Here is a 23026-nt window from a genome sequence, read left to right as displayed (position 1 = left end):
ATATGAATAGACTTCCTGATATCAAATCATATAAGCAGTCATAAGATAAACCCTACTTGGTCTAAATTTTTAAAGAAATCATTACTGGCTTTTTGTCCATGTTCATAAATGAGAACAAATTTCCCTTCTTCTCATTTGGGATTAATATTAAGGTAACAAGTCTGATAAAATGAATTAAGAAGCATTCTCTTTATTTCTTACTCTCTAAATAATCTGTATACAAAGGGAATGAACTATTCTTTGAAGTTTGATAAAACCTGTTATGAAACCACCTGGGCCCAATGTGAGTGAATAGATTTTTTAAAAACTATTCAATTTCATTAATGTTTATAATCTCTTTAGATTTTCTATTTCTTCTTGAGTCAGTTTTGAGAAGATATATCTTTCTTGGAAAAATTTCATTTCATCTTAGTTTTCAAATGCAGTTTTTCTGTCACATTCCTTTTCCTTATCTACAGGAAAGGGGATGGATGTGCACCTGATTTGTCTGTTTCGGATTATCCTATGGCCCTGGAGGTCAGAGGCAAAAGGATACAGACAATGACATTCTTATTCATAAAAGTTTCCATTTATTAAGCATCTACTAAGCACTTGATATATATTTCTCACAACAACCTTGTGAGGTAGGTAGTATTCAGGTTCCTCCTCTAGAAAATGAAGCCCAGACAGGTAAAGGAATTTGCCCAGAGACATACAGGGAGCAAAGGAGCAATCCAAGATTTAAGGCCAGACCTGAGTGACTATTTTTTTGGGGGGGAAGGACAGAGACAGAGAGAGGGACAGACAGACAGGAAGGGAGAGAGATGAGAAGCATCAATTTTTTGTTGTGGCACTTTAGTTGTTCATTGATTGCTTTCTCATATGTGCCTTGACTGGGGGGGCTACAGCAGAGTGAGTGACCCCTTGCTCAAGCCCACGACCTTGGGCTCAAGCCAGTGACCATGGGGTCATGTCTATGATCCCATGCTTAAGCCAGCGACACCATGCTCAAGCTGATGAGCCCATGCTCAAGCTGGCAACCTCGAGGTTTCAAACCTGGGTCCTCTGCATCCCAGTCCAATGCTCTAACCACTGCACAACCACCTGGTCAGGCCAAACCTGAGTAACTTTCAACAGCAGTGTTTCCTACTATTCTGCATCTCCTGTACCTGAAGTGAACCGATACTTTCTTGCCTACAGTGGAAGGGCCATGGCCTTGGTTTCATGAACATCATTCACAAGGCAATGGGGTGGATGTAACATGCATCCACCCCAATAATGCCGATGTGTTCAGTTTTCGTGAAAGGCCCTACTACATTAAAAAAAAAAAGGCATACAAAAAAGACTTGAAGGAAATACACTAAGATGTTATTACAGTCATCAGTGGTGGATAGATTATGTATGGGTGAAATTCTATTTGCAATTCTTATTTTCCAAGGTGTACTTTAATAATAAGAAAAACGTAACAGAGCATTATTTTAAAGTAGACTGAAAATGCCTCACAGGCAGGGACCCCATCCTCTTCCTTGTAGTCTATCTACCCTTAGAATGGTGCCCGGCAAGTAGCAGGCGTTTAATAAATAGCCTACTGCAGGAAAAAGACCAGAAGGAAACACATCTATAAGTGTTCAAATGGTGAGCAATCAGTCTTCAGGACATGGAACTATGTGAGTCACTGTTTTCTTCTATATTATATCCTGAAGTTTCTATCTTACATTCCTTTATCGCTGAGATGAAACTGGGTTTATTTTAGAAAAAAAATACTAGAAAATCATTGCAAAAATTACAGTTGACCCTTGAACAACACAGATTTAACTGGCACAGGTCTACCTATATGCAGATTTTTTTCAATAAACACTATAAATGCATTTTCTCTTCCTCACTGATTTGCTTAATAACATTTTCTTTTCTCTAGCTTACTTAATTGTAAGAATACAGTATGTAACACATGTAAACAAATAAAATGTGTGTTAATTGACTGTAGCGTTAAGCCTTCTGGTCAACAGTAGGTTATTAGTAGTTAAGTTTTGGGGAAAGTGAAAAGGTATACGCGGATTTGTGACTGCACAGGAGGTCAGCCCCCCTAACCCCCATGTTGTTCAAGGGTCAAATGTGATTTCTTTTTTTCTTCCTAAGGAGACCCAGGCCTGTGCTGCGTCTCAGCCGCAGGACTTGCCTGCCTGAACATTTCCGGGAAGTCGTACACGTAGGTGGTTCCCAAGGACTGGGCCTGGAATCGCTTGGCCTGGAGCAGGTCCTTGGTGACGTAGGGTGTGTTGATCAGCATCCCATGCTGGGACCCTTGTTTGTCGCCAAAGGAGTGAAACATGATCTGGACCAGGAAGAGAGAAAAACAGCGTGAGAGAGGCACGACTCAAGAGAACCACACTGCTGCCGGATTTATTCTTATCTGGTCCTCAGTGAAAACGCAGTGCAGGGAGCAAAACACATCACATTAAGTAACAAAGTGAGTGCCTGGGACAGCTAATCTCTTTTCAGCCACTGTGGGCCCCCAGAACAAAGAGGGACAGGGGGAGATGCGGAAACAGCCCCCAGAATGTAACATTTATGGTACTAAACACATATGCAAAACCAAACAGGAGTGCATCAAAACTGATGAAACCCGAATAAAGTCTGCATTTGAGTTAACAGTACTAAGCCCATGTCAATCTCCTGTTTTGACCAGTTCCTAAGGTTATGTACGATGTTATCATTGGGGAGTTGGGTGAAGGGTACATGAGAACTCTGTGTCCTAATTTTTTCTCTGTATTATTTCTGCAACTTCTTGAGAGTAATTATTTCAAAATAAAGAGTTATATATGTGGTATATATATATGGTATATATATAAATGGTAGTCAATAGGATATCTGACTTACTTTACAAAAGTCTGTTCTAAAACATGGTTGGGGAAAAAATACCTAGTTCCCTACGTGAACCAACATGGAGGCTGCAATATAATCAACCACAGGACCCCACGTCTTATCCCAAATATGGTCCTAGAATGGATTAAACACTAGAACCCTTCTGCTTCCCAGGGAAATGAACTACTGGGATTCAGAGGCTAACATGTTAATCAGAAAGCTCAGCGAGGCTACCCCAATTCAGCATGGCAGTCAAGATAGCCGCCCAATGCCGTTTACACCCACGTCTCACTTGCCCGAGCAGCCCGCCTCTGCTTTGCCACAGACCTCCACGACCTGGCCCAGCCTTACGTTTCCGGATCTGGGGTCGTTGACTTCTTTGTAGAGGCTGATGTCCAGGTAGTAGCCTGACTCATTGGTGATGAACAGGCGGATGGGAATGGCGCTGCCAGTGGTGGTCTGGCGGATGTTGATCTTGACCTCAGCCTGCAGCACGCGGAGTTTCCACAACCGGCTGCCATAGCGCATGACCATGGAACGCACCGACTCCTCGATCTGCCCCAGAGCACAGCAATTCCAATTTCAGAGCCCATCCCACACACACTCTCAACAGTCTAGCACTGATAATAAAGAAATGATGGCCTGACCAGGCGGTGGCGCAGTGGATAGAGCGTCAGACTGGGATGCAGAGGACCCAGGTTCGAGACCCCATGGTCGCCAGCTTGGACCCAAGGTCGCTGGCTCAAGCAATGGGTTACTCAGTCTGTTAAAGGCCCATGGTCAAGGCACATATGAGAAAGCAATCAATGAACAACTAAGGTGTCACAATGAAAAACTGATGATTGATGCTTCTCATCTCTCTCCGTTCCTGTCTGTCTGTCCCTGTCTATCCCTCTCTCTGACTCTCTGTCTCTCTCTAAAAAATAAATAAATAAATAAAATATTTTTTGAAAAAAAATAAATAAATGATGGTATACTGAATGCAAAGTGCCTGGGACACTGTATGTCTGTATGTATCCAACAACCATTAGCTAATCATAACCGAAGGCGCTTTGCTAAGCATTTAAAGCTCATTTTCTCATTTTGTCCTCATAACTACTCAGAGAGGCCAGCATTTTCATCTCCCATTTAGATGAGGAAACTGAGGCTGGTAATTGACAGCTAGCGGTCCTATGTGAGACCATCCTTATCTCCATCATACATCTCAAACCTCTGCATCTTCTCTAGTGGGAAGTGGGTGGACTGGGGGAGTTGGGCACCAGCACGGGCCCTCTGCACCCCACAGATGCCAGGGTGATGTACCAGGACTTACTCTGTCCCACAGTCACCATCATAAGCCCTGCCTGCTCCTGAAGAAACAGCCAATGGCGTCCCTGACAAAGCCTGTCACCAGGGAGAGGATACACTGCTGTTTTGCAAGACATTTAGGGCATCCATGTTGTCCTCAAAGTGAAACACATTCATGGAGGGTGAACATCGGAACAGGGGTAGTCCTAAGGGTGGCGGCTAAAACGGGGCTCTAGAATTAAACAATGAAGGGTTTGTCTTCCTCCTCCAGCACCTGAGGTTCAAACACGCACATGCGCATCCTATAACTCGGATCCCCAGTGCCAGGAGACAGTACCCAAATCAGCATGGCATGAAGAGCCTCGGTCCCCAGGAAGTTGAACCCAGAGCCTGGTGAAGGCCCCCCAAAGGCCAAACCTTGTAGGGGTCCATGATGACGGTGGGCACAAAGTTGAGGAAGATGTGGTTGCAGTCAGTGCGCACGCTGGTGTTGTTGAACGCCACCTCCAGCTCGTCCATGGCCTCTAGGAGCAACCGCTCACCCTCATTCTGCAGGTACTCGAAGGAGGCTTCCTGCCAGAAAAGGGATGGGACAGCTGCTAAGGCCGAGGGCTCAGGGCCTGCTCCTAGCTGGCCTCAGGGATGCAGGAAAAGAGGAAAAAACCTTTCTCCAGAAAGTGTGCCAGACGAGAATAGTGGGGCTCTGCCTTCAAAGGTAAAGGGATGGCCAAGGCTGTCTAATGCACTCACTGTCTTCTAGCTTCTGTATTCTGATGCTTTGAGAACCAGGACCTTGCTCACCCTGGAGGACCTGCCCCTCCCGGAGTTAGCCAAGTCCCAGAGAGGGTAAACAACTCACCCACGAGCCTGCCTTCCAAATGCAAACCAACTAATCCAGAGCCCACACCCCAACGACCTCCTCACTGGGTTCTCACAGGCCAGGACACAATCCTTCTGTTTTTCAATGGTAACTGCCTCCTGATCTGTTGGCTTTACTTTACTGCACCTCGATAATAATAATGTAATCGGTTAAAATATCTAGTTGACCGAGGCAGCAAAGCACTGAGGCTACTTACACAGCTACATATTCATACAAGGCATTAGCATGGAGTGGAGTACTTTTGTTAACACGGAAAGAAGTCTGTAAGTAACTGACCAGTAAAAAAACCAACAATCTTCAAATGATTTGTCCACTGAGCTCTGTCTGTGACATGCCTGCAGCACTGTGGAAGTATGCCTAGATAGCGTCACTAACGAAGCTGACCCCTGAGTGGCAGGATTCTAGGTCCCCTTCCTTGATTTTTAAAAGTAGTCAGTATTGTTTAAAATTTTCAAAAACATAATCAGGGGTTACTTTTCTAAATGAAAACAAAAGAAATGATCACAAACTCAATTAGCAAATATCACTTCACAAACTCGTATCTTTCCAACCGATCAGTTCTCTTCTCATGCAGAGATCTATGTGACCGAAGAAAATCCACATGTCACCAGCCAAGACATGAAAACAGGCCACTTCAAAGTCCACCTCCCCCCGCCCAGACTGGAGTGTCGCTAGGGCCGGGCTGTGTGTGCCCAGTGCACCCTGCGATCACTGGCATGCGGCCCCGGGCCCGGCACAGACCAGGAACGCAACAAAGGGAAGGTCAGTGCACGAATGACAAGCTCAGAGGAAGAAAGAAATATCCGTGACTTTTTACCTTTGTAATCAGGTCTGAGTGCCTGATGATGGCGCGGATGAAGAACCTGTAGTCCGTCACTTCCACTCCCTCCTTCACCTTGGCAGCGCCCAGGTAAAGGTGCATCTTGTGGTTGGCGCAGGGTACGGCCTTCAGATCGAAATTGCGCATGCGGCTGAGCTCCAGCTGGAAGGCCAGGGCGGGCTCCAGGTGACGGTAAATGCGATCTTCTGCAAACTGCTGGCCGACCAGAGAGAGCAGGCAGGCAGACAGACACACACAGGCTGGGTTTGACACTGGGACCATGAACCTGTTTGGTCAACATCCTGTCCTGCAGATCCCTGGTGTTTGAGAGCTTAACACTAGAAACATGGCATTTGTTATATCATCTAATTGTGAGCAACCCCAGGGCTCAAGTAACCTGGGACTCTGCAAAGACCCAGAGGACACGCAAGCCTGGCACGCTGGCATAAGGCTCTGGACTCCCAGGTGAGCCCAGCTAGTTCCCAGCACCTTGCCGGCACAACCGGCTATTTCCTATCTGTCCCAGTATACAGCATTTCTCAAGAAGTCACTGACCCTTGGGTTTCCTTATGGAAATTGGTCCTCAAAAACAAAGCAACTGATCGTGCCTGAGAATAAACTGAGGAAAAAACAAAGAAGCTAGAGAAAGGATGGGTCTTCCCTAGAGAAGGCAGGCTTTGGGTAAATTAAAGTACAACATTCTGAATTTGGTGGAGTGTTGAATCCATGTTGGGAACAAGGCCACCTGTTCTAGAATAGCGATCCACAAACTTCCTTACAGGGCCAGAGGGCTGATGAGGCCATAGGAGGTATCACATCTATTCAACTGTGAGAAAGTCACAGCAGACCATATGTGACCAACTGCGTGTGGCCGTGTTCCAATCAGACTTTGTTTATTAAAATATGCGGCCAGCCTGCAAGCCATAGTCTCCCAATCACTGTTCTAGACGAATATGAGAAAATAGGTTGGGAGGCCCATCTTACTGAGTTCACCAGCAAGCACAGAAACTGTCCATGTGAGAGAGCCACCTGTAGTGAAGGCGGAAGGGTGGGAGGTGTCAAGTCTGAGCTCCACATAGAAATGTGAGGCTCTAGCTGGAAACAGGATCCCAGAGGAAGGCTGTGAGTCCGTGTGTGGGAGACAGGCTGTAAGCTGACAAAGTCCTTATAGCCTAGGGCAGGGGTCTCAAACTCGTGGTCCACGGGCCGCATGCGGCCCGCCAAACAATTTTGTGCGGCCCGCAGACTAATCCACGAAGTTCAAAATATTTTGGATAAAATTAAGTAAGCCTAAAGGCCTACTTGTATTTTTCATTTCTCTAGCATCCTAGCTAGATATTAGCTTAGTTAACAGCAGTTGTGATGCGAATTACAGTTTCTGGTCGTTTTGTGACACTGAGTAAACAGCATGTACGATTGTGCTTGTTGTACTGATTTTTTTTTGTTTTCAACTGCAGTGAGAAAAGTGTTGCGTAACAGTTGCCTTTTGTAGACCTAGTGCGGCCCGCCAAACGGCTGTGATCTTACTCTGCGGCCCACATGCTGAGTTGAGTTTGAGACCCCTGGCCTAGGGCTTGGTTTAAGACTAAGCTTTTCCCCACCCTTTTAAGACTAAGATTTTCTCAAAACCCTTCTAATACTAAGATCTTCCACACACCCTTCTAATACTAAGATCTTCTCAACACCCTTTTTAAGACTAAGCTTTTCCCCACACCCTTGACTGTTACATGGTGGGGAGGGGGGTGCACTCTTAGGAGGATTCCCATTTATGCCTTAGATGAGTAACTTTGTATCAGAGACTTCCTTATTTGCATATGGCTTAAAGGCTTTAATTCTCTGCACTATATAATAAAGCAGATCGGGGGTTCTCACTCGCTCTGGATTGCCATCAGCTTGTGGAGACCTCCCAATCCCATTCCTTTTCTCTTTGAGTCTATTTCTTCATTCCGCATCGTTCTCCCTCAGGACCTGGAATTACTAGCCATGCTGCTTTGCAGCATCCATGTAAAAGTGGCGGTGTTCTAGGCTACAGAGAGATCTTAAGGACTGGGCTAGTCTTCCTGAATATCAAAGGTGCCAGGGAAGAGAGAACAGTATCCTACCTCATCTCTTGCTCTGAATGTGAAAAACTTGGGAAATTCTTTCTGCAAAAAAGAAATCCATACAAAAGGCAATTAAATTAAGCAAGGCACATTTAAATACTCATGTACTTGTTTTGCCTGCTAACCCCAGCTGCTTCTAGAAGGAATTGTTTACAAAGCCAGCGCTTCTCTAGCAATTGAGAGAACGTCAGATGAGTGGCACTGAGTCCTGGAGAATGGAGGAGACCCACATGGCACCCTGGGAATCACACTCACCTCCTGGGCAATCAGGAACGTGATTCTTCGGAGTCCGTAATCCACGAGGATGTTTTTCTACATTCAAAACCAAACACACAACGGAATTGTCTTTAGCCATAAAAAAAGAAATAAAGGTCTGCTACCTGTTACCATGTGAATTAGCCTCAAAAACATTATACTGAGAAAGACGGCAGTCACAAAAGACCTCGTGTTGGACAGTCCCATTTATAGGAAATGCCCAGAAAAGGCAAACCCACAGAATCAGATACTAGATTAGGGTGGAGGAGGAAGGTGTTGGGTTGACTGCTAATAGGTAGAGGGGTTTTAGGGGGTGGGACAGTGGTGGTAAAAATGTTAAAAAAAAAAAAATGTTTACACAACTCTATGAATATACCAAAAAGCATTGAATTGTACACTTTAAATGGGCTATGTGTGCTATGTGAATTATATTCAATGTTCTATTAAAATACACATACTTTCTAAAACATTTCATAATATCGCTAATGAAGTGGGCAGTGGGAACTGTTATATTAAATGAACAAGAACAACAACAACAACAAAAAGACAAGAAAAAGGATTTCATTTATACAAAGTTCAAGAACAGGCAAAACTCATTGTCAGAAGTCAGGACAGCCCTGGCAGGTTGGCTCAGCGGTAGAGTGTCGGCCCGGTGTGTGGAAATCCCAATTCGATTCCCGGCCAGGGCACACAGGAGAAGCGCCCAGGGACAGTGGTCAGTGACCACTGCAGGGGAGGGGGAGAGACATAAAGGGGCTTGAGAAGGGGCAGAAACCTTCATTTTCCTGGTTTGAATGCTGGTGATACTTGGGACTTCACCTTGAACATTCATCATGCTTCCCATTTGGGCCTTCTGCACTTTGCTGTATGTTAAACTTCAAGGAAAAGTTACCCAAGAAGAGTACAAAACTGGTTTTGGTCGTGCTGTCTACATGAAATAACTACTATTCTATACAGTTTTATGGGGAATAAACAAAACCTGGAAGAAGATAAGGTTATGGTTTAATTTGTCCACACGGTAAGGAGAATGATCAGGGGACACGGAAAGTGTTGGCCCATTTCAGAAACAGGTGACTGCTGTCCCTACTGCCAGGGTGAGGACATATGCTGGTAATGACCACATGTCGATGAAAGCAACGTGCAGTCATCTGCATACACGGATGTCAACATAAGTGACCATTTTAAAAGTGTGACTTTTCTGGGTTATCCCAATAAACTTTCTACCAAATCCAGACCTATTTATTGAATGTGTCTTCTGTGCTGAGGGATATATGTACTGTGGTTAAATGGTGTATGTACTTTATCATTTCATCATTGCAACAACCTGGGGGAGAGAAATGCCACACCCCGTGCTACAGGGAAGAGGCTGAGTGAGGCTCTGCCACATTCAGCAACCTCTGCCCAAGGTCACTGGCCACGAGGAGTTGCAGAGCTAGGGTGGGAAGCCAGCAGGTATCGGGTGCATAGAACCCCTCCCCAATACAACCCCACCTCCTCCTCCAGGGACCCAGAACCACAGGCACGCCCAGGGCACCTTGGACTGTATGAAGGTCCGCAGAATGGGCACCAGCTCCTCGTCCTCCAGGTGGTCGGCACACTGGATGGCCACGTTCAGGATGTGAATGGGCTCTTCTCTGAGACCCTGGGAGAGAAAAACAAGAGAGGCAGTCAAGGACCTGGGGCCCGCGCCGCCCTCTCCTCGGTGTGCTCCCTGCTCAGACACTTACCTTGATGTCCTCCTCACAGTACATGGATGTTTGGGACTTGCCGAAGAGGGAGCTGTCCCTGGGCACGTTGGCGAAGCAGGAGATGACTTCATCAAAGTTCCTGGGGACACAGGACAGAGAGGGAGGGCTCCCCCACGGTCACAGGTCAGACCCGAGTCCTCCCTTTTTCCCAACCACCAATCTGCAAGCTCATCCTGTTTCTGACCAGGTCCAAGGTACCAGTGATGGGGTCTTTCCCCAAAGGGAAGGATGAGTCCATGTGATCTGACATGATGAATAAAAGAAAGGCTGTCCAGACTCTGGGGCATCAGCTGGGTTCCCTTTTACCAGCTAGGAGACCCTCCTAACCTCACTTCACATCTCTGAGTCAACTGAGGATAACAGAAGTAGTCCCAACAGCTCCCAGTGCTGTTGGGAGGCAAGATAAGCCAAACACAATGCATACCACGCAGGAGCAGGCTGAAAAGCACAGTCATTGTACTAGGACTGATCACTGAGCATATTCTTTGCATTCCCATGATACTTCAAAATACAATATTAAAATGTACTACTGCATTAGTTTTCCTCATGACCCTATAATGTAGGTTCTTCTTTTACTCCCATTATACAGATGAGAAAACTGAGGTACAGAGAGAGGTCAAGTAATTGGCTCAGTCTCCCAGTCAGGAAGCACGGAGACAGATTCTCATGTAGGCGGGCTGACACAAAAGCCCACTCGTGGCTATATTATTATTAAACTGTTATTATTAATTTACTGTGCCATGTGTCTGGGCCACCCCACCCTGTGTCACAGGGACAGTGACGAGTCAGAGGAAGCCCACTCGGCTCCCTGCTCAGGATGTTTGAGAGACCGGGCCACGCTGGGTACCTGGTGAACTCCTCGAATCTCCTGAAGGCGACCATGGCCCCCATCCGCTGGCACAGAGGAGAGAAGCCACTGTCCATGAAGAGCTCAGTGCTGTGTCTCAGCAGGTCAGGGTTGGTGACACTGATGGGCATAGCCATCCTGCAGAGGGATGGGTAGTGGGGGATGAGGTTGCTGCTTGCAGACCTGGCCCCAAGAGCTGGTAGGTACCCCTGAAATCACCATCCAGGCCCCCTGGTCTGGACAGCTAAGTGTGGAGGTAACCACCCAGTGTGGCAGCTTGAGCCGCACTCAACGCCCAGACTGCCTGTGGTCCAAGCAGCCTTTTCAATAGACAGTGTGGGGCAAAAGTAGGTTTACCGTTGTGAGTATATGAACACACGGTTTATTCTTACAGTATTATTTCTTATTGTATTGTTTTCCATACTTACAACTGTAAACCTACTTTTGCCCTACCCTGTATTTCTATATATACTGCTCACAAAAATTAGGGGATATTTTATTGCTTCATATTAACCACCTGTCCATATTGAAAAGTTGAGGGATTTCAGATTTTTGTTATTTTGAAGACTAGATGTCCTGCTTCTCTGGGGAAAAGTCCTGGAGAGGTTAGGCCTCACTGGGCCACTCTCCTGCAGGGCCAACCACCACCACCGGGTGGGACCAGCAGCCCCTCAGGCAGGGGCACGCTTCCAGCCCCCACCTCCCAGCTGAGCTCACGGTCCCCCTGGTCCCAGGCTGCATCCTGGCTGCAGCCCCCGAGAAGCCGTGCTGGTTCGATGGCTGACCTCCCCGCCTGCTCTCCTGGCCCAGTTCCCAACACGCCTGCTCTACAGACACAGGTGTGGAGGGCCCAGGCAGGCCCTGCTGGGAGGTGAGGCTCACTCCTCGTGGCCCTTCCCGGAGGTCTGCTCTGAGGCCACAGGCCCCACAGAAGCTTCTGGCACACCTAGCCGAGCAATAGTGAGGACCCGAGATGGTCAGGGCCTCTCGGTTTCACAACCAATAATACTGACACACGAGTAGGTCTTTCCTAAGAAACAAGGCATGACTGACCTACACAGCCTCCCTTTCCTAACCAGGGAGAACTTCCCAGACAATAAAATCCAAAAGGGAAAAGATTTCCTCCTTGGGGACAGAGAATTTCAGAAGGTCACCCCAAAATGATTCCAGGCTACAAGCAGTCAGGCCCTTTTTTCTTGATTGTGAAGAAGAGTAAAAATAAATGATAAATACGAAAGGAGGTGCCCCATGGGAAAGACCTCTTTTCTTTATCCATAAAAGACTGACAGCTTCCTTCTTAAAACCAATGGAAAGAGAAATGTACTTTTTAAAATCCCAGGAAAATAAGGAAAGGGTCTGCTTCAAGAAAGCATGAACCCTGTTGCCCAGAGAGATACAAGATCTGATCAATCAGGGCCCAAATCGTGATGAGACCAGTCCAGCCACAAGCCAGGCCTCTGGGAAGCCCCGTGAGAACCAGAACAGAGGGTGAGGGGAGGCGAAAGAGACCGTGAGCAGGAGGCATCGCACGCTAACGGACCAGAGTGGTACTTCAGGGCCTGAAATAAGATGGATTAAAAAAGGGATGGTGAGCAACAAAGACACACTAGGATGTCCCCAACTGAGAACACTGTGGGGACCAGATGCACAACATGCATGCCCCGGTTTCCGGCTCTGGGGACCCTCAAAGGCTGTGGGAAGAACTTGGAAGTGAAAGTGTGACCTGGGCTCAAATTCCCACGAATTTTGCTCATCTGCAGAACAGGTTTTTGACCAACAGATGGTGAGGGCTGAATGAAGGAAGCATGCAGTCTAGTGCCCAACCAGCGGCACACCGTCCATCTGACAGGAACAACAGATCGGTCGTGATCACAGGGACCCCCGACTTCCATCAACAATTTTCTGCGACCTAAGCATCGTCCGCCACGCTGTATGTGCCTCATCTCATCTACTCTTTGTAATGGCCCGGGACAGCCCTGTCCAATAGAACTTTCTGTGGTGGTGGAATGTTCTAGAACTGCACTGTCCAACAAGGCCACTATGAGCCACGGGGGGCTAACGCAGCACTTTCAATGTGGTCAATATGACTGGGAAGCTGAATTTTCAATTTTCATTTGTTTTCATTCAAATAGCCCGCATGTTGGTAGGGGCCACCATACTGGACGGAGCAGGAGTTCGAGGTAGGCATTGCATTACCTCCATTTTGCGGGTGAGAGAACGGAACAGAAATGTGGGAAGATCCCACAGTGGTGTCCCTGAAGTCTCCCCAGACATATTTGCTGGGTCCCTCCAGAGACAGGGTAACAGTGGTCAGGGAGAAAAGCGATACCAGCCAGCCCTGGGCGTGGACCACCCCGTACCGGTTTGGGTGGGAGGAGGGCAGCATGAACTGGAATTCCACCACGCAGGTGCCGTCGGGGAGCTGCCGGTGCTGCAGGCTGTTTAACTCATAGGCGATGTAGCCCCTCCGCACGTAAACCTAACAGAACAGAAGCACAGGGGACAGTCTCTTAGCGGGTAGTACCGAGTGCCCTCAAAACCGGAGAAATGATCTCTAAGCAGTGGTGAAAAGCTCACATTTCAGAATGTTATTTCCTCTGCAAGGGGATAGAGAATAAATATTTTAGGCTCTGCGGATAGATCATCTCTATCTCCGCCACTCGATTCTGCTGGGGTAGCACAGTACTGGGTTTCGCTGCTGGGAAGGAAGCGGGACCTGAGATGGATTCTTTGAGTCAAAACCAGGGAGGGGGTAGAAACTGCAGGCCCAGGGGACTCTATGATTCTTATATGCTCACAGTCCAAAATGGTCCCCATGGAGACCCAGTCAACCCAGGTTTGGGATGGAGGATGGGGGACCCACATGGCCCAAAAGATGTCAGAAGAGGGAGTGGGAACCCTAGAGAATTCTAAGATCAGAGGGTGAAGAAATAAGGAAAAACCACAGGTGAGGAGAGTGAGTCAGGTTGAAAACACGGACACTGTCACATAGTTCTTTGGAAGGGTTTGGAGAGCGCAGATTAAACATCGAGATGCCCTGCACTAACTCAACACCCTCTGTCCCTGAATTCAGGAAGGCCAGAGCAGGAGCAAGGCGACTTGGCTCTAGTCTGGCTTTTGCTGTTAGTCATGCCCTTCTCTGCCTGTCACACAAGGAGGTCACCTTAAATTGTCACCTAGGCTCCTTTCAGCTCTTGTGGTTCCAAGAAGAAAAGTCTTTCAAAGGCATCGGATGCAGGTGAGTTAAGAGAGCTTGGACAAGGTGCCTCGGACTGAGATCTTGGGGGTTAGTTTAACTGTGCCCTGAGTAGAGGAGGCAGGAATGGCACATGAGATAGCAGGGGTGACCAGCAAGGACTCTGGACCAGGACAGACCTAGTGTGAACCCTGGTGGTGCCACTTTCTAGCTGTGTGACTTGGAGCAAGTCACCTCACCTCTCTGAGCCTCTTTGCTCCTCTGTAAACTAGGGATAGTAACAGCACCTAGCTTATCGGTAGAATAAGACCATGTTTGCAAGGTGCATGGCCCAGGTCAGGTGCATGGATGCTGGAACTGGCATGTGGGGTACTGTGATGTCATAGGGGCCTCTCCCACTTACCTCCAAGGATGCCATGCAAACGACTTTGTTAGCGTGATAGAAGAAAGTGGGCAGAACGTCAAATATGGTCGTTTCCGAGAGGATTAATTTCTACAGGAAATGGGAAGGGGAAAAACAAAAAAGTCAATGTTAATCTTTAACCAACAATCAGATGTGTGGGAGAGGTGGGAGCAAGCAGGGAGAAGCCGGTGATGTTATCACCAAATGCTGCCAGTGTGCCAGGCCCGTAATATCTGAATGTGGAAGCGGCTCTGAGCTGACTGCACCTTGGGCTCCCAGGCACAGAGGGTGCACGTGGAGCCTCCTAAATGAGGCAGAGTGGGGGTGGGGGGAGCCCTGGGAAGATGAAGCCATGACTTAGCCACACGAGCCTTGCAGCTTCTAAAACTCCATCACACCTGAATTTTAAAAATCATCCTTCCTGGGCCCTGGCCAGGTGGCTCAGTAGATAAAGCATGGACACAGTGCACCAGAGGTTGTGGGTTCAATCCCCAGATAGGGCACATAGGAGAAACAATCAATGAGTGCACAAAGTGAAACAAGTTGATGCTTCTCTCTCCCTCTCTCTTCCTTCCTACCCCTCCTCTCTTCCTTCCTCTCTCTCTTTCAATCAATAGAAAAATTAAAGAAAATAAATCCTTCCCAGGCGAGCCCTGCTGCCTGAGCCTCCCCTGAGGGCCCCTTAGGCAGCCCTGGCCACATGGATAAGCCACTGGTACTTGTGACTGTGCCCTGCACCCGAGTGTCAGCACTGATGGCGGGGAGCCCACTGCTCCCCGGGCCCCACCTGGGCCACAGCCTTGCTCTGCGGAAGGGGGAGGGATGAAGACAGCCTCACCTTGAGGTTTTCCGGGCAGAACTGGTGGCCATACCTGTCGATGGCAGACAGGAAAATGGACTCCACCTGGTTGTGCCTCAGCTCATAGGAGGGGAGGTGGGAGGCGATCAGGACCTGCAGGGGAGGGGACAGAGCGGATGGGGTGAGCCAGCCTCGCCAGAGAAGCCGAGGGCCAGGCCCATCGGGTTGGACATGGACAGCAACAGGGGCTGTGTGCGGTGGGGGCTGAGCACAGTGGGGAAGACATACCCCGCAACCCCCATGCCGAGTGGGGACTGTGTCCCACAGCCCTACCTGTCTGGCTCTGAGGGCCACTTTGCAGTGCTCGCTTTTGCTCAACTGAGTGAGCTCGTTGAGAATGTTGGTCAGCTCCTCCGACAGGGAAGGGTCTGGGCCACAGAGTTCATCCTTGCGGGGACAAAACAGAATCTAAGTGGCTTTTGTCCACCAGAAGGAGACATGCCTGCATTCATCCTCAGCCAGGGGTGTGGCTGCTGCCACAGCAAACCAGATGGCCGGCCGGTCCTCTGAGGACACCTGGTGTAGCCTAACACACATACCCTTACCCCTTTCCAGTGGGTGCCCTGATGCATTCATTCATTCAATCATCTCAAAACATGCCCTAAACACTGGGTAAGAAAAAAACACATCCAAGTCTGTGTCTGCATCACTACTAATGGCCAGCGATTGTGGGGTACTCATTATGTGCCAGGTGAACAGCTAGACCCTTGACATTCATCTCTCCAAATTCTCACAATCCTTTGAGGAGTTGCTATCATGCCCCCCACTTTACAGATGAGAAAAGTGAGGCTCAGAGAGGCGATATCCTTGCCCCAGTGATGTCAGGGGTTCCTGGCACACAGTAAGATAGCTATGATCTCCCCCAGGGACTGACAAACCCTACCCACTGCCTGGTTTTGTAGACAAAGTTTATTGGGACGCAATCCTGCATGTTTGCTTACATTGTACAGTGGCAGCTTTGAGTGGTCCAGAGAGAGACCATATAACCGGCAAAATCTAAAATATTTCCTCTCTGGCTCTTTCCAGAAAAAGTCTGCAGACCCTTGAGCTACCCCCACTCTGGGTACAGGGCACCCTTCCCCGCTTACAATCAACATGATCACCAGCTGGTTCTTCTTGGCCACCTGCGCATGGGAGAAGATGCAGTCCAGCACCTGGGACATGTCTGGCTTCAGTTTCTCCCTGAGGTTTATCACACACTTGTCGTAGTGGGCTAGAGGGAGACAAAAGGCCGCACGGGGGTAAGGCTCGGGCTCTCTCCTGCCCCGTGGCTTGTCACCAGTGCCAATGGCGACTCTTGCCTTGTTGGAAATGGTGCTCGACTTGTAAATATCTTTTCAGGAGATCCAACACCACCGCCTTCATGTATCCGCGGGTCCCGCTGCGGTACCTGGGGAGGAAAGGAAGGCTGCCTTAACGATTACCTCCACTTTTTGGTGTGCCTGAATAGCTACAGCCAGGGCTTTCAGAATTCCAGAAAGAAGAAAACTAATCAAGTATGTGGAGGATGAACCCCCCTAAGCCTTAGGCCTGGGAGGGATGTGCGAGTTGGTGCATTTGCATTAACTTTGCAGGGCAAAGGGAGCAGCTGGGACCAGAGGCTAAGCCTGAGCCTGCGGATGGTGCCGGCCCCACCCCCCAGAGAGAAGGAAAAACACTTACAGAGTTGGGATGCAGAAAGGGGTGAGCCTTGCATGCGTGGTTGAAAAGAAAAATTTTCAATTAACCATTCAACGTGTAAAGACAGTTTGGAAAGAAAACGAGAGACTTGAAAGACATTTACCAAAAGATCCCTGTGTAAATTTTCTTTCCCTTTTAAAACCAAATTTTAACCTGAACGTTCCCTAAAATATTTCCTCTTCTCCATCATTTCTGAACACAGGAAATGGAGTTCCTTAGGAGGTGTGATGCTGAGTTTAACCCCAGCATCAGCAGAAAACAACAAGAGAGAAAAAAAACCTGTAACAGCCATTTACTCAAATGTGATTTTAAAAATACACACAACATTTGATGTTTACATTCAACAAAGAAAGATCTGCTAGGGAATTTGATTAATTAACACTTGTTCCAATCTTCTAGGTGTTTCTCTGAAGCCAAAGGATGAGTTTAAGGTTAGGAGGTGACGTCTCCTGGGGAGGGACTCCCCTCCTGGCCTGTGGCTGGGAAACTCTCCTTGTGGGGAAGCCACACGAAGATCCCCTTCAACAACTGCAGCACTACATTGTCCCCGTGAGTCCCTAGGAGTCAGGGAGCTCCCTGAAGAGAAGGGCCGTCTCCTACAGTTCCGTATTCTCTGCACATCTGATAGTTTCTGAACGTGGTACGCATGAGCTGAATGAGCTCATGAGCCTGAGAATGCCTCAATACTGTCTTTATAAACAGTTTTCTTGCTGAGAAGGTTTCTTTCATGCAAGATGGCAGTTCTTTTTATTGCCAGAATAGTTCTCCCTGCTCCAGAGCTACTTAATAAAATACAAATTCTCCATCAACTCTCCTTTGCAACAATGCCCCGAAACTGCAATGATGACTACTTGTAACGTCCTCTGAGGCCCATAAAGCCATTTTGCCCCATGGTCCTGTACTCAAAGCTGCCACAAGGACTCTATTGGCACTGCATGAAAATTCATCCACTTAGAACCCAGAATGATTTACTGTGCATGGGGTGACTGTATTCCCATTTCACAAACTGGCAGACCAAGATTGACCCAAGTCAAGTGCCTTGCCCAGGTTTCCGCTATTAGGAATGGCTACTCTGGGACCGTGATCAGGGTCTCAGGAACTCAGACACCATCTCCCAGTCGAGCCTGCTCTTAAGAGAACCCCCGAACACCACCCTGGTGCAATACACGGGATGCTTCAGTGTGACAACCGCACCTCACAGAGAGCCCAGGACTCACCGCTGGACCAACTGCACGATGCTCTGTGTGTTCATGAAGAAGACTTCCCGGTCAGCCTTCCGCTGCAGGGTAGCCGCGTGGCAGTCCAGGATGGTGGCTATCTGGACAGGAAAAAGAGGACCGGTCTGGCTACTCATATCCACACAATCTGGTCGCCATACCAAAGTCACCCAAAGGACCCACCATCATAGGATCCATGGAAGTCCCATCCGAGACTCATTTGAAAAAAGAAAATTCCAGCCCTCTGGCCACCCAGAAACAGCTCTGTTCAGCCACTCCACGTATTGCTTGAGGAATTCAAGAGCCCAGAGGACAACAATCCCAGAAGACATACGCCCATTTGTATTCTACCTCCTCACAAATACGAAAGCTCTGGGAAAAGAGAAGGAAATCTCTAAATCTAGGGAGCAAGAGTGTAGGTGGAGAAGCGTCCTATTTTTATAATTAGATTGAATGTGACTAGCATATTCCTTCTGGCAATAAAAACATTTTAAATGAAAAAATCTGCATCAATGACCAAATCCCGAAAGATCCACACATACTTTTCTCAATTGAGATTCTTTATAGAGTTTTGCTTTTATTTTTCGGTTGGGATATAATTCATATGTCATAATATACAATTAATTCAGTGTATTTTCGTATATTCTCAGAGCTGTACAAGCACCGCCCTATCTAATTTGACCGCACGCATATCACCGCCTCTAAAGGAACCCTGCAAACACTCCTGATCACCCCTTTCCCCGGGCCCTGGCGACCATTAATCGACTTTGTTCCCTTGCGGATTTGCCTATCCTGGACAATTTCATGTCGATGGAATCATGCAACGTGTGGTCTTTTGCGAATGGCTTCCTTTGCATACCATTTTTCAAGACTCTAACATGTGACATGAATCAGTATTTCATTCCTTTTTCTGGCGGAACAATAGTCCAACCTCCAGAGAGGCTGACCTCTGGCAATGACCTATATTGATCTCTAGCTTGCCCAATCACTAAGGCGTGGTTGGGGGAATGATGAGAGTAGGTAGCCTGCCTAACCAGACAAAGGGCACGAAGGGAATGTGGCAGAGGGAGGAGCTCTTCTAAATGCAAATGATCTAGCCTGACCAGGCAGTGGTGCAGTGGATAGAGTGTCGGACTGGGACCTGGAGGATCCAGGTTCGAAACCCCGAGGTTGCCAACTTGAGTGCGGGCTCATCTGGTTTGAGCAAGGCTCACCAGCTTGAGCCCAAGGTTGCTGGCTCCAGCAAGGGGTCACTCACTCTGCTGTAGCCCCCCAGTCAAGGCACATACAAGAAAGCAATCAATGAACAACTAAGGAGCTGCAACAAAGAATTGATGCTTCTCATCTCTCTCCCTACCTGTCTGTCTGTCCTTATCTGTCCCTCTCTCTGTCTCTCTAAGTCTCTGTCACACACAAAAAAATTTTTAAGTAAGTAAATAAGTGCAAATTATCTTTAAAATGCTTGATTAAAAAGTAATTTTAAAAAAATGAGGCAAGCATAGAATTCTTAGATATTTTATGAAACCTGAAATGGTTTCCATGAAAAAAAAAACTATATATACATCATGTAGCCGCAAGATTGTCACCTTACAAAACCAGAGAAAGAGAATCTAAGCTACAAACTAGCAAAAAAAACCCGCACAAGTTCCTCTATTATCTCAGCCGGCGTATCTTTGGAAAATGCTCACTCAATTTGTACCAACGGCTCACACCTATTCTGAATCTAAGTTTTAGGGAGTGAGGCCTAATAACTGTTTATGTTCATCCAAACAGCTGTTGCTTGCGGGGGAAGGTGGGATCCTACAGAGAAGGCTCGAGAGAAAACTCTCAGCCCCTAACGTCTTGGGCTGTACGTGGGTTTCATGAAGACTGACTCAGTCAGAGCACAGATGGCCAGACTGACCGGGACCTGAGTGCCCAGGAATCCACCCGGCCTGGCACGGGCACTCCAGCGGGGCTGGGGCGGGGGTACATACCTGCTGGCTGGGGAACTGGCAGAGCACGGAGGTGATGTTGCTGGCGTACTGGGCCATCACCCTGCGGACCGACTTCTCCACGGGGGCTGGGATGCGGCCCGACACGCTGGTCATGATCTCCTGCAGCTCCAGCAGCGGCAGCGACGGGTGTCGGAGGGTCATCATGAGCTTCTGCACCCACTCCTTCAGCTGTAGCAGGGATCCCAGCATTGGCCCCAGGCCCTGCAGTGACGTGGGCACCGCCACCCAGCATGGGACGCCCAATGCACTCAACCCACCCAGGCCCCAGGCACTCAAGTGGCCAAAGATCTGGAGCCAGCAGACTTGGGGCAGTCCAGAGTGGACGGATTCCCTGACCGCAAGAGGAATACCCAGTTTCCCCACGTAGGGAGGCCCCCACTCCCCACTGCATGGGTCCAGACTGCTGGTGTGGTGTGAGGATAAAACATAAGGCCATGGGAAGAGCTAATGTCTGTGGCACACTCAGTGCCAGACACTAAGACCTTTATTGGTACATTCTCATCTGATCCTCAAAAACAACCCTACAAAGTAGGTGTAATCATTGTTCCCATTTCACAGATGAGAAAACTAAAACACAGAGGGGTTAAGTAAGTTACCTAGAGTCACTCAGCTAGAAAGAGCAAAGCAGCCCTGGCCGGTTGGCTCAGCGGTAGAGTGTCGGCCTAGCGTGTGGAGGACCCGGGTTCGATTCCCGGCCAGGGCACACAGGAGAAGCGCCCATTTGCTTCTCCACCCCTCCGCCGCGCTTTCCTCTCTGTCTCTCTCTTCCCCTCCCGCAGCCAAGGCTCCATTGGAGCAAAGATGGCCCGGGCGCTGGGGATGGCTCTGTGGCCTCTGCCTCAGGCGCTAGAGTGGCTCTGGTCGCAACATGGCGACGCCCAGGATGGGCAGAGCATCGCTCCCTGGTGGGCAGAGCATCGCCCCATGGTGGGCGTGCCGGGTGGATCCCGGTTGGGCGCATGCGGGAGTCTGTCTGACTGTCTCTCCCTGTTTCCAGCTTCAGGGGAAAAAAAAAAAAAAAAAAAGAAAGAGCAAAGCAAGGATGCCCAAATCATGCCATCTCGCTCTAAAGACTCTTAACAGCTACACTGCATTGCTTCTGGGCATCCAAGTATTTGAAATGTTGGCAGGTTTTGAATGAAGAAGATATTGGTGCCAACCCCACAACGTTGCGACAAGGTTTTTTTGTTGTTGTTGTTTTTTTGTATTTTTCTGAACCTGGAAACAGGGAGAGACAGTCAGACTCCCGCATGCACCCGACCGGGATCCACCCGGCATGCCCACCAGGGGGCGATGCTCTGCCCCTCGGGGGGGGGGGGGTCGCTCTGTTGCGACCAGAGCCACTCTAGCGCCTGGGGCAGAGGCCAAGGAGCCATCCCCAGCACCCGGGCCATCTTTGCTCCAATGGAGCCTCGGCTGCGGGAGGGGAAGAGAGAGACAGAGAGGAAGGAGAGGGGGAGGGGTGGAGAAGCAGATGGGCGCTTCTCCTGTGTGCCCTGGCCGGGAATCGAACCCGGGACTTCTGCATGCCAGGCCGACGCTCTACCACTGAGCCAACCAGCCAGGGCGCGTTGCGACAAGGTTTAAAAACCAAATGCTGCATGCATTTGCAAGTGCAGAGACTAAGTAATCCCAATAAAGTTGCACAGCAGAGGAGTTCAGAGCCTGGACTCTAAAGCCAGAGGGCCAGGGTTCCAATCCCATCTCTGGTTCTTTATGGGTGAAACACAGCAAGTTTCTTAGCCTCTCAGTGCCTCAGTTTCCTCACCTGTAAAATTGAATTAGTAAAAGTTCTGATCTCACAGGTTGTTGGGAAGATTAAATGACAAGACATGTTAAGTGCTTAGAGTAGCAGCTGGCATACAGTATGTAACAGACAAGGGTTGGTCATTGTGGGGTTTTTTTTAGGGTTGGCTGTTGTTATCATCACCATGATTTACTATCCTGAGACTGAATATGACACAGCATAGTTTTATTGCTACTGATGTTGGGTTTAGGGTCACGGGTCTGTCACAGAGGTCTGAAAGCTTGAGAACTTATTTCTCTATGGAGTAGACAGGACCCTAGGACAGTGAACCATGAATAAAGTTGTGTTTCTGAACAAAGCACCTCCTTCTACCTTCTCTCTTTAAAACAGTGACCCCGTTGACTCCTCTCTTTACCACTTGAACATTCTCAGTGTCCAGCTGAACTCAACTGTGAAAAACCAAGTGTCACTTTTGCAACAGTTTATAATCAAGGAGAAAAGTACCCCCTTGTGTACAATCCAACCGAGGAACAGGTCCTTTATACAAACAGAGAACTGACCACTGCTTTGCTCCTTACGTCAATGGAGGTCAATGGAGACCTCTGAGCTCGTGGAGTTCTTTCCTTCTAGCTCCTCACACGGATCTACACACTGGTGCAGAACATGCAGCCACCCCACACATGTGACCTACCTTTATGCTAAAGATAGGCTCTGGCAGACAGTAGCCACTCATGATGTTGGTCAGATTCTCCAGGACGCTGTGGAAGACCTGGTGTAGTTTCTCCCCAACGATGGGCAGAGTTTGCTGGGGAGGGAGCTCTCCCGTGAACGGCTTGGCCTGATGAGACACAACGACCACCAGAGGTCAAGGACACTGTGGCGTCCGGATAGAGACAAGCCGAGGGCTGAGACAGATCTACCAACATGCAATATGTACAATATTCTCAGGATGAAGCCTGAGAAAACGGAAGAAAAGATATTAGAAAGTTAAAATTGTTAAGTCCACACCCCCATGCGGTTTTCCAAATCTTCCCCTTTGCAAATATCATAGCAAATTATGTTCCCCAAGTAATTTCGAGGTAGGATAAAAGCCAGGAGCCTAGAGTCTGCTCGGCTCCCTGAACAGGCAGGTAGAGGCTTTGAGCGC

At 48.5% G+C, this 23026-nt stretch overlaps 1 protein-coding gene across 12 annotated transcripts in view; it reads right to left on the bottom strand.

The window, feature by feature from the left end:
- ACACB (acetyl-CoA carboxylase beta) overlaps positions 1 to 23026 on the bottom strand; it is a 114040-nt gene that overhangs the window by 20301 nt on the left and 70713 nt on the right. For 10 of the 12 annotated variants that reach the window (XM_066260351.1, XM_066260354.1, XM_066260355.1 and 7 more), the window contains 18 exons: positions 22571 to 22717; positions 20112 to 20300; positions 18136 to 18236; positions 16540 to 16628; positions 16327 to 16451; positions 15512 to 15625; positions 15218 to 15331; positions 14380 to 14469; positions 13141 to 13259; positions 10781 to 10918; positions 9913 to 10012; positions 9720 to 9827; positions 8186 to 8242; positions 7931 to 7972; positions 5826 to 6044; positions 4546 to 4701; positions 3193 to 3396; positions 2156 to 2311 (listed from right to left, as the gene is read on the bottom strand). In XM_066260351.1, coding sequence (XP_066116448.1) covers positions 2156 to 2311; positions 3193 to 3396; positions 4546 to 4701; positions 5826 to 6044; positions 7931 to 7972; positions 8186 to 8242; positions 9720 to 9827; positions 9913 to 10012; positions 10781 to 10918; positions 13141 to 13259; positions 14380 to 14469; positions 15218 to 15331; positions 15512 to 15625; positions 16327 to 16451; positions 16540 to 16628; positions 18136 to 18236; positions 20112 to 20300; positions 22571 to 22717 — 2268 coding nt within the window. The remainder of the gene's footprint in view (positions 1 to 2155; positions 2312 to 3192; positions 3397 to 4545; positions 4702 to 5825; positions 6045 to 7930; positions 7973 to 8185; positions 8243 to 9719; positions 9828 to 9912; positions 10013 to 10780; positions 10919 to 13140; positions 13260 to 14379; positions 14470 to 15217; positions 15332 to 15511; positions 15626 to 16326; positions 16452 to 16539; positions 16629 to 18135; positions 18237 to 20111; positions 20301 to 22570; positions 22718 to 23026) is intronic. The other 2 variants (XM_066260361.1, XM_066260363.1) reach the window with 1 other exon arrangement.

Source organism: Saccopteryx bilineata, chromosome 2 (assembly GCF_036850765.1).
Source record: "Saccopteryx bilineata isolate mSacBil1 chromosome 2, mSacBil1_pri_phased_curated, whole genome shotgun sequence".
Taxonomy (NCBI): domain Eukaryota; kingdom Metazoa; phylum Chordata; class Mammalia; order Chiroptera; family Emballonuridae; genus Saccopteryx; species Saccopteryx bilineata.
The sequence above is the reverse complement of the archived record's forward strand: the minus strand, read 5'-3'. Positions and strand labels throughout refer to the sequence as shown.